Raw genomic sequence first — 12,260 nt, forward strand, 5'->3', positions numbered from 1 at the left:
CAAAATTTCTACAGGTAAAGTAAAGTATTATATTTATTTTCTACAAGATCCACATTTCATTGAAATGTAAACTATTGTATGGGCTACATGAAGCTATGAGTATTTCTGATGTTCACTAACTCTAGATAGGTAGCTACATTATTAAAAACTAATTTTCAATGTCTCCAATAAGAAGTGAAGAAAGACAATATTGATGTAAACATGTCTTGGATATAAGCATTGCAAATTATACATTTACACAATAAATATGACTGAAGCAAAAGAGAGACAGCCATAATTTTATTTTAGATTTAAAAAATGAGTACATTTTCATGGAATGACACCTTAAATTATTTGAAAACATGCAATGATAATAGTGTGAATACTCAAAAGTCAAGAGACTTATTGTCATGGTTTGGAGTACTACCTCATACATATCTGACATGAGCCGATTATTGGTATCTATACACCTGGATGAAAAGCAAAAGGTAAAAAAGAAATACTTGATTATTTCGCTTCTCTAAAAATGTATTTACAAACGTTCTAAAGGCTAGCATTGAGCCAGGACACAGGAACGAACACTCTTTGGTGCAAATGAAAATTTTCCTTCAAATGGAAAGAAACAGAAAATTTTTCTTGGAATTTATCAACTGAAAGACTCAGAATGTAAATAAAAGAAAAAATACAAAATGTACATTAGCAGGGTACTTTGTTTCAAACAAGCTGATAACATGGTAAATACCTAAATATCTGATATGAAATTTATAGTTGGTGATCATCTTTTTATTTGGATACAACTTAGATAAATTACAGTATAGTTTTCTTCAATATTTCACAAAGACTCCATAATCGACTGGAAACTCAACTGCTTAAGAAATGATTTAAATTAGTTATTAAATATTAGATAAAAATAGAGCACTAGATCAAGAAGAGGAAACAGAAAGGTTAAATGGATGAAAGGAGTAAATAATATAACTCAATACCACTTTAAGCTTGAAAAATTATATATTATAAACTAGTGCCTGCAAAGGTCCAAAATAATCAATCAGTTACTGAAATTCCAAGTAAAGCTTTTGAAGAATCAAAAGGTTACTATAGTTATTTATAGAAAAGAAGACGTCAAGTTGAAACCGCTGCACTTGAGACTTTTCTCAATTACTTTGATACTCCAAAATTAATATTCTGATGGATTAAATGAATGATGCCTAGAAATCACCAACAATCTCCGAAAAACTCAACAAGAAAACCCCCAGTATTCGACCATTTCAAAGTAGAATTAAATCAAGATTTTTTTAAAAAGTATATTGTACATGTTGTGGAAAAAGCAATGCAGTTTGGATATGAACTTGGTGAACTATATCCCAATCTTCGTATACTTCTTATGGACTCCTAAATGAACGACCAAATGAGTTTTATCAGCTAGACAACACATTTTCTAAGAACTAAGAATGACTTGTGAAAAACAATTGGATTGCTAACTAACCACTCATCACCAGCAAGTACGACAGGCAGACTCGATAATCTCATAGCTACCCGATTTTGCACATCATAATAAAATGGGTCTTGTGCAGCCTCAAGTTTGCTAATGGAGCTCAGAAACTAACACTAGGTCTCAGGATTGTGTTCCTCTTCGACAAGAAGCTTCTTTCATCCTAATTCGAACAGAGACAAGATATAGTAAAAAGAGGATCACTGTTGATTGGTCAATACTAGGAGTAAAACTGACATAATCAAAGGGCTGACCAATAAATGCATCAGCTAAAAGAGTAATGTCATGATTAACATTATGTTCACGACGGTTTTTGACAATAGGTCAGGTAACTACACTAGCAGGGTATATCAGATTTCGTTCTCACAATGAATAATATTTTGATCCAAACAGGGCTTGTTAGTTATAGGGGGACTAACCATGATCCAATCTCCAGCCAAATCACTGCCTTATAATAAGTGAATACCTTCTATGTGTAAAGAACACTGCTCTGACTGGCATTGGTCCTGAGACTAAAGCAGATGCCAAAGTGACACCATGGCTGAGACATTAACAAAACCGCACTCTTTTCCTGACTAAAAACACATCCAATAGAAGACTTCTCAGACAGAGGCAAAAGACCTAGCAATAAAAGACTATGAGAAGATCCTGTGTACCTTAATATTTTGATAGGGAAATGATTTGCAAAATCAACAATAAGTGATACAAAATGGTTTTATGTATAAAATAATATATCCATAAAAAAATCAGATTGTGATGCAGCTAATGTAGTGCTTTCAGCAGAAGATCATCACTTTCACTTCTTTGAAACAAGAACAATTGGAATAGCTCTGTCTTTTTTTGCTAATTATTTTTCAACCTGTAGCGATCAGAAATAGTGTGCCTTTTTATCATACAACAAGTGCAAGCAGTGCGTAGGAATATTGTGAAAAGATGTATCTGCTGTAACTGCTGTTATGTACATAAAATACCTGACCCTCTGGGCAGTACATAGAAATGAAACCACTTACTACCCAGAAATGGACGCAATATTTCATATCAGGTGATCATCTTTCCTCATGATGGAATTTGACCTCACTAAGGACAATAAATGTTGGTAGATTCTTGGGGTAGTTTATGCTAATTGTAACATGAGAAATGGAATCCCAGGCAGCCTAGAGGTCAAATGTGCTCTTAGATAAGATCTTAGATAATGTGTTTAGTTCAATAATACCAGTAGGGGCATATAATGCTAAAAGAACATATTCCTTATTCAAATTATTTTTAACACTACCACATAAGACTTCAAAATTATTTTTCCATGTGGTGCACATGTAATCTTGGGCATGGGTCCCATCAGTGTAAACTGGTATCCTATTGGAGGTTGTCATAGTATTTTGTTCAACTTGTTTCCAGAATTTACACTGGTCTAATGTGTGTAATTTATCTGCAAGCATGTCTGATCTATGTTCAGTTCTTCATTCTTACATAATCTATGAGCATATTTAAACATAGCTCTTATTTGGCACATCTGGTTAATGAGAAGTCCATGATGAGGATTACCATTATCATGCCACATAAAGTTTGCACTTTGCACAAAATTGGGCATTTCTTTGAGACAGCCATTCCAACCTGATATAACCCGGTGGCAAGGTCTGGACTCACTAGCTAAGTATTTACCAATTTGGACAAAGGTTTTACTATATCTCTGTATATCCATTAATCTGTCCAATATGTACCTGATTAGCAGTCATCATCATTATATAATTTAAAACAATATGGGATATCTATGTTGATTGATAAGAATGTTGATGTTTAATTATTATTCAGTTTTACCTTGGCAGTGAGGTCTGACCAATACATGTTGTATTTCAAATTTAAAATGGGCAATAATCAAATATAAGATGTAGATCAGCATTGATAGTCATTAAAGTAGGACAATGGTCAGACCATACTAGGGTGTCAATTATTCTCATATCACTTATAGCCGAATGAGCAGATTGTACAGAGACACAATGAGACTGCATTGTATGAATCGCTGATATAAGTAAAATATGTTGTGTGGTCAACTATTAGTTCTAAGGCCGATATTATATAACCATATTCATCACAAAATAGGCTACATTTATCTCCAAGGGAGTGGATTTGAGTGTATTGCTGTGGTTTGGGTCGTACTTGGTCAGCGGGACACAAATTGTGTCTGCAGGTGGAGTGCACTCTGGCTCGGTTGGTCTATGTTGTGGTGTTCCATTAGGGTCTGTTCTTGGACCTGTTCTCTTCATTCTATACACTCAGCCGCTCTTGGGTATCGTGGATCAATCATCATCCATTGTCTCACCAATTGTGCACTGATGATACCCACATATGCAGGTCTGGCCACCCGGCTGGGGTTGATGCTGCGGTCCAGGGTGTGGACAGGTGCATTTCTGGTGTGGGGACATGGATTGCATGTGACGGGCTGCAGATGAATCATGATAAGGCCGGGGTCATTCTGGTTACAATGCAGGGACTTTCTCATTTACATCCTTTGCCTCAAACAATGAATGTCAGCAGTGCCGGCATTGGATTCACGCAGCCAGTGCGAGGCCTGGGTGTTGATCTGGACAGTGCTGTCGTATTGAGTCAACATGTTGTGGACGTATGCAGGGCTGCATGTTTTGGGCTGGGACACATTGGCTCCATTCGCAGGTGTCTTTCGGTTGGTGCCACTGGGGCACTTGTGTGTTCATTGGTGCTTTCGGGACTGGACTGTTGTGACTTGGTCCTGTCTGGTTCGTCTCGGTGTCTGCTCCAGGAACTTCGAAGGGTTCAAGGCATGGCTGCTCGGGTCATACTTAGAGTGCCACAATTGGAGCACACCTCCCCACTGCTCTGTACCCTACACTCACTATCCATTCGATCCAGAATCAAACACAAAATTTGTTCTATGTGCTACGTTTCACTGACAGACTCTAGTCCAACATACCTATCCAACCTCACCCATTTGTACACACCAACAAGATACTTACACTCCTCTTCTGACAATCGTACACTCATTATTCCCACTATAAAAACAAAGTCATATGGACAGCATTCTTTTGCATACCAGGGCCCAGCAACATGGAATGAATTGTCCACTGAACTTAGACACAAAGATACAGTGATCACATTCAAGAGTGCTCTCAAAACTCACTTATTTCGACTGCAAGAACAAACTTAAAGACCTAATACTGTTTCCTACTTTAAATATTCTCAGCATGTTTTTTTTATGTTTTCTAATTTCATGGTGTTTGTGTTTGTAATCATATCAATATATATGTTTTTATCTTACAGGTGTTGTCTAATGTTGCAAAGCACTAAGAGCTTCTAAAGATTAGACGCTATACAAAGTCCTCATTATTGTTATTATTAGCATTACAGTGTCTTAGTACATAAACTTTTGGAGAATTAGCATTTTCTGCAATATAATTAATTTTACCCACATAAGCAACAAACTCCCCAAAATTTTCAACAAGATTAGAAGGTAAATAGACATTTAAAAACCCAGAGAGGAATCCCCTGTCCTAATATGAATACGTGTACTTGTATAATGCGTGCAAGGATTGTGTCTTTAGACCATTCATTGTATAATGCTTGCAAGGATTGCGTCTTTAGACCATTCATTGTATAATGCTTGCAAGGATTATGTCTTTAGACCATTCATTGTATAATGGTTGCAAGGATTATGTCTTTAGACCATTCATTGTATAATGCTTGCAAGGATTGCGTCTTTAGACCATTCATTGTATAATGCTTGCAAGGATTATGTCTTTAGACCATTCATTGTATAATGGTTGCAAGGATTATGTCTTTAGACCATTCAATCAGTGATACCTTCGAGCCATAAGCTCCTCACATACTGATGAGAGACAGTCTAACTCACTGTCTGATAGACACAATTCCTTTAGGAAACAAATGTCAGATATATTGCATAAAGTTCTTACATTTTGTATATTGTAGTTACAGAATGACAGTTATATACAGATTTGTGTAAAGTATCCATACGTGTTCACCCAATATAGTAAAAATTGGGAACATTAGAGATTAACTCTGACTCTAACCAACATATTTCATGTCAATGCATACACATTCATTATCCCCCTGTGAGTATGGTTATCAAAGTTGATTCCGATGCTAGCATAAATATTAAATTTCATGTGTTGTTTCTAAAGAGTAAAGCTCAATACGAGAGGAAATGTCCGATTCTAATGTTTCAAGGCAAGTTTTATCATGAATATGGATCACTTTTGCAGTGGACGCACTTTGCGCAAGTTAGAGGACGCTGCTTTTCCTATGATAACGCTGCTATACCTTCTTAGAATCTGGGGTGTGGACAACTGCAACTTATTAACTTGTCACTGATAAAGGATTTTTATATGATCGTTTACGTACCAATGCAACCCTACAGAGTGCCTAATTCTGCAGAGAAGTAGCAACCTTAGGTTAGTAGCATTATGTTGCAACCCAGACAGCAGAACAGGTTTTTTTATGGCCAGATGAGACAATACAATCCCTTTTTGTCAACTTATATTGTACCTATACAGTATAAATCATTAACATTCCTTCCCATACAAGCAAAGTTGTTCAGGGTTCAATTGGCATTTAAGTCCAGACACTGATTCCGTGTGCTACTTCGATGAAAGAAAAAGTTACCTTTGACCTGCCATTTCACCTTCCCACTATAAAACCCTGTGTTGCCCGTGTCACATCCTCTTTCAGTTTAGCACCACAGGTGTATAAGGACAGGAAGCTGTTGTGATACATATGACCTGAGTATGTGTTTAAGTCTAAAGTTAAATTTGAAGTTTTAACAATAAGCTAAATATTTTGTTAACATTTATGTGTCTTTTTGCAACTGTTGTTAATAGGGAAGGAGTTGTTGAAACAAGTGGTCAAAAGGAGGTGGTGCCTTCTTCCTTCAATTTTTATCGATGAGGAAGTGTTTGGCCTCACAACCGATGATTCTGTACAATCTGTATTATCTACAGTAGTTAAAATCAAGACCAATTTGTCTAAATATGTTCAAGATAATACAATCTTGGTTCCTGTGAATCGCAAATTTATTATCCCACCAAGAACCAATCCTAAAATTTAGAAAATGGTGTCTGCTGTTGAACAACAATTTGATAAATCTCCTCAAGATATTCAGAAACTTGTGAAGCTTGGCTTTGTACCAATTTTAACAAAAGCGGCTGGTTTGTAACAGAACACATTTTCAATGTCTCAAATTGAGATGGCTGTCATAAAATTTTGACAATTGTTGGGGGTGCCTTTAGGGACAAAATTTTATGCGCAAGACCTCAAGCCATCTCATGAGTCTTTGTGTAATGCTGAGGTACCTTTATCACATAGTGGCTTATTTGGGGATGAACTCCCAAAATGCTTGAAAGGACATGCACAACTCAGTAAAAAGAGGCCGTATCAGAATTTAACAGAATTTATTCTCAGGGATCGTTTGGGTTTAGGGACCAGAACCAGGCATGACATAAAATGCAAACCAACGCCCGAGAGGACAGAACAGGGGGAACTATGCAGAGCAGCAGCTACTCCAATACAGAGCATTCCAGTCCCACAAAAAAATCTTTTGTGTGTTACTATATCGGGTTGAACATCTTGTTGTCTTGATGAATGGAAAAAACTGACAGATGATCCCTGAATATTAAAAATAGCTTCAGGCTACAAGATTAAACTTTTAGATGAACCAAAATACAGGTTTTATCCCAAACCCTATTATATTTCCAGTATAAACGTGCAAATTAGTGGATACTGACAATCAGGCACTACTAAAAAAATTGGTCTATTGAACCCCCTCAGCACAATCATGGCCAGTTCATATCCAACCTTCTTTGGTTCAAAAGAAAAATAGGACATTTAGATCTGTTATAAATCTAATATGTCTGAAGAGATTTGTTGAATATTTCCATTTCAAATGGAAACCAATGACACCATTTTAGATTCTATTGAAGAAAGATAATATCTAGTGTCAATTGATTTGAAAGATGCTTATTTAAGCATTATTATTTTCAAACCTCATAGGAAATATTTGAAATTTGTCTTGAGAGGTCATATGTATCAGTTCTGTGTTCATCCATTTGGTCTAGCATCAAGTCCAATAAATTTCACCAAAATTCAAAACCCTGCATTTGCTTTTGTGAGATCCAATGGTGTAATTTGTTTTTATTATGTAGATGACTCTTTGGTTATTGCATAGTTCATCAATAAGTGTTAAATGATGCAACATTGCTTGTAACTTCTCTTCAAACTGTCGGGTTCAAAATCAATCAGGAGAAATCTGTTCTTATTCGATCTCAGAAAGTTGTTCATCTGGGATTTGTCATTAACTCCCTAGATATGACAGTATCACTGGGACAATATACAAAAATTTAAAAAATTCATACAGAATGCAGTTACAATAAGATGTGTTGCAAGTTTAGTTGGTTTGTTTACATCTTCAGTGAAAGCAGTTTGCTTGGCACAACTGTACTGTAGAGTTGGATAGCGACAGGAACCAAATGTAAAGGTAAGTATAATGATTTGATGACTTTGTCGGAGAACAGTAATACTGAAATTCACTGGTCTAACTAGGAAACCATGAATGGAAAGGCTATTCGACCACCAAATATTTCTCATAACCTGTGTACTGATGCATGCAGATCAGGTTGGGGAGCACATATGAAATGTCTTGAAACTGGTGGCAGATGGATAGAAGCCGATACAAAATTCAACATAAATTATTTGGAATTGTTAGCTGTTCAACTTGGTTTGAAAGGTTTGTGTAGTGAATAATCAACAAGCATATTGCCTCAAAAGTGACAACATTGCAGTTGTAAGGTGCATTAATAAAGCTGGAGTTATTTCCATGTATAGATTGACCAAAGTATAACTATGTTGTTTTGAAAAAGGCATACATCTGTCTGCTGTTCATTCTCCAGAAGAAACTAACATTCAAATTGATAACTTATTCAACTTTTCACACAAGTCAGCAGTATAGAAATAGAGTTCAGATAATTTTCACAGATTGTGTAGACACTTTTTCTTGCCAGAAGTTGACCTATTTGCATCTAGGGCAAATCATCAAATTGACAAATATGTTTATTGGCATCACAACCCCAATCCTTTTGCTACTGATGCCTTATCTATAAATTGGGCACAGATTGATCTGATTTATGGTTTTACACACACAAACACAAATATATATGGGTGGACAGATACATGGATGTAAAATTGATTACTATGTCTAGGATCAACTATTGTAGGTTCGAAAATTATCCTGTTTACTGGTGGGCACAAAATATCCTATACGTAAACCATTACTTGGTATATTACCTTCAGGAATGAATATTGGAATCACTGCTGAGTAAGGACTTCTGCCAATTTCATTCCATGAATACATCCTGTACTCATAAGTTCCTGGGGGAGGCTGGGTGACATTAACATAGTAAGTTCCATTAGTGCTAAGTGTTTCTTTTAGATCTGTAACACTTGAGTTTCTCCAGGCCGGGTCAGGACCGGCTGTGGCCTTGTATTCTATGATAAATGTCTGGACACGACCACCATTAAATCCTGGTTTAAAGTACAATTCAATCTGATTGGATATAAATCTGCTGATGTAAAATATGTCAACCCTCAGGGGAGGACCTGTAAAAAGAGGTAATGCACCTTTAAATTATCTTCAAATGGAATGTTTAAGATATCAAGGAATCTACTCTCTCTATAAAGTGTAACACTAATGCAGACATGCCAACTCATGAACATGCTTATTCCTACATTCAGTTCAATTTTGTAGAATATATGCAACCTGTCAGATAGGAATAGCATGTTCATTAAAAGAAGCAGGGATTTAAGCTGACAAATCTCTCATACAATATTATTACATCTTCATGTCATGCTACAATATAGTTTGAGCAAACAATAGCCATTGACATTCATTGTTTCCCCCACAAATTACCTAATCACTTTTTCTCCAATTTCATCTCTTCATCCTTAGTTCAGATGTGTATAGTCTAACAGGCTTATTTCATGATATGCCATTCCTGTTTCTTATATTAGGAAACTAGAGCCTGTGTACGAGTCAGCCATACTGTTGGGGAAGTAATTCCTTCCAATCCATGAAGAAACAATATCCCTATAAACATTTGCATTCAATTTAATTTGTATTTTCCTGAATTTCATCAGTAGTCTGCATAATTTTGACCCACAACTCCACAAACATGAATTGGTGGAATTCCAATAATGGTACAAAAGATCTGTTCATGCCAGGCATGAGCTTCAATAGCATACTTAAATAGCATGCACATACCACTACAAAGTCACGGATTCGTGAACAATGGAAGTGATAACTAAAACTACAAGGAATTGTTTACCTGGTGGTATTAATTGATAATGGAATATGGTACTGCACTTTTGTAGAAGAGTATGATCACAGTCATCAAGTGAGTGAACAATATAAGATTACTGTACAATCATAAATACATATCTCTCTCTCTCTCTCTCTCTCTCTCTCATAATGGGGCATAATTTGCATTTGATCATGAGATGCAGTAAGAAAATTGCGATGCAATATCTGTCTCTGTCATGATTATTCATCTTATAACTTTTCAATTCTAACGCAGCCGTATTTAATTTAAACAACGTAAATTACAAACAACGTATAGTACTAATGTATACTGCTTTAGTGCAATTACATCTGATATACATTAATTTTAATACTTACTTTTTTCACATCCTCAATGTGGAGTCCTATAATTTTTCATACATGAATTCTTCCCCAAAATGAAATATGTTTTGCACATTTTCCTTTTTTACTTTTGGGCAAACATTTTTTTATGCGAAAAATTATGTGGCATACGATAAAGCGATTTGGATGATAAAATCCATGTATAAGTCGATTCAGAGTATAAGATGAAGATTTTCTTGTCAAAAAGTATTGTCTTATAGGCCAGCAAATATTTATTTCTCTATAAAGACAAACAGATCTTGTGATCAAACTGCATCATATACAGTTCAGACAACGCTAACATCATGGTCATCCAGAACAACTCGGTTCTGAATCAGATTCACTTAAAGAATCCTGCAGAAAAGTATAAGCACCAGTATTATGCTGTCTCTTGAGTGAGTACAGTGATGAACGCTAAAGACACCTGTATTACCTCTGAACCGCCAATTTAACTATTTAGAGTAGCAAAAACTTTATCTAATTTAGACTACTGATTTTGTCATCCAATTAATTCTTAAGACAAATACTGTGTGACTGTTGTTTTTTTATGTCAGTGTTATGTGTATAGTGGGAATATTTGACAATACCGTGTCTACCAAATAATTTTGGTAGTTGCATTAAATGCTTGAAAGAAAACTGACAAGTTATTTTCATTTATTCAGATCTGAATTTACAATTTTTTCTATAGGCTGTTTTGAGATGTTTTTCTCATTCAGAGGACAATGCTTTTTTTGATCATGCGTACTGACCTCCACTCCATGGGACCTCAAAACACATTTTGATTCTCAATAATTTCCCTAAACTGTCTGAGAAAATGGGAAGTATGGTACCTAATTACAAATGTTTAATCCAAGCTACATTTTTTTATATCTTCAAGGTCAATTTCAAATATTTAATATATAAAGCAATCTGTATACTGGTATCTGTTTTTCAGTTTTTCTTATTAATGTTCAATCAATAACACATCTTAAAAGCTTCTGATTATTGTCAATTCAACAGTGAATACCATTAATGTTAATTGCCAGTATTTGCACAGTCCTACATATCAAAACAATAGTCATTCAGACCACCTCTGCTATATCGAAAACAAGGATTGACTAAGAATTTTAACTGATCATGAATTTTTCAATTTGCAACTTCATGGTCAATGATATGGTCAGCTTCATGGTCAATGATATGGTCAGCTTCATGGTCAATGATATGGTCAGCTTCATGGTCTATGATATGGTCAGCTTCATGGTCAATGATATGGTCAGCTTCATGGTCAATGATATGGTCAGCTTCATGGTCAATGATATGATCTATGATATGGTCAATGATATGGTCAGCTTCATGGTCAATGATATGGTCAGCTTCATGGTCAATGATATGGTCAGCTTCATGGTCAATGATATGGTCAGCTTCATGGTCAATGATATGATCTATGATATGGTCAGCTTCATGGTCAATGATATGGTCAGCTTCATGGTCAATGATATGGTCAGCTTCATGGTCAATGATATGGTCAGCTTCATGGTCAATGATATGGTCAGCTTCATGGTCAATGATATGATCTATGATATGGTCAGTCTAATAGTATAAATAGCTGAGGTTGTCTAAGTAGATTGTTTTCTTGCTTTGCAGAGATATTTCAGGTGAACAAAATATAAGATTTTCTGTAAGTTACTGTGAAGACATATCAGAGGAGTAGTTTTCGTTTTGTAAAAATACCACACTGTTATGAATGCCAAAATGAGGTCAGATGCCAATGACATATATACTACCAAGCTGAGGTAGATGTCAGTGCCTGTCAAAAAAGTCCGGATATGTGGATCATTTTTCAAATGCCAACAAGGTGCTTCTACTTAGTTACGATCAGAAAGTGGGTCACTACCACTTTGTATTGAAAAGACAGAAAAGGCCTCAGCAAAGCAGTTATCCTTTGTTTAAATCTTTGTTTGTAAGGTTGCTGAATGATTAGAGGTACATAAAATTGTCAAATTCACATGTTATGTTATCTGTAATTTTTGAACCTTTATACCCCACTGTAAATTGTAGTGGTTATATTTAAATTTTGTGCATGTGCATATTAGCTAGATT

At 35.6% G+C, this 12,260-nt stretch overlaps 1 protein-coding gene across 10 annotated transcripts in view; it reads right to left on the reverse strand.

Annotated features, from left to right (window-relative positions):
* Positions 1–12,260, reverse strand: part of LOC149782433 (adhesion molecule nephrin-like) — a 195,303-nt gene that overhangs the window by 99,238 nt on the left and 83,805 nt on the right. For all 10 annotated transcript variants that reach the window (XM_089933836.1, XM_089933832.1, XM_089933831.1 and 7 more), the window contains exon 9: positions 8,792–9,103. In XM_089933836.1, coding sequence (XP_089789962.1) covers positions 8,792–9,103 — 312 coding nt within the window. The remainder of the gene's footprint in view (positions 1–8,791; positions 9,104–12,260) is intronic.

This window comes from Sinohyriopsis cumingii, chromosome 15, assembly GCF_028554795.1.
Source record: "Sinohyriopsis cumingii isolate HCF-2022 chromosome 15, ASM2855479v2, whole genome shotgun sequence".
Taxonomy (NCBI): Eukaryota; Metazoa; Mollusca; class Bivalvia; order Unionida; family Unionidae; genus Sinohyriopsis; species Sinohyriopsis cumingii.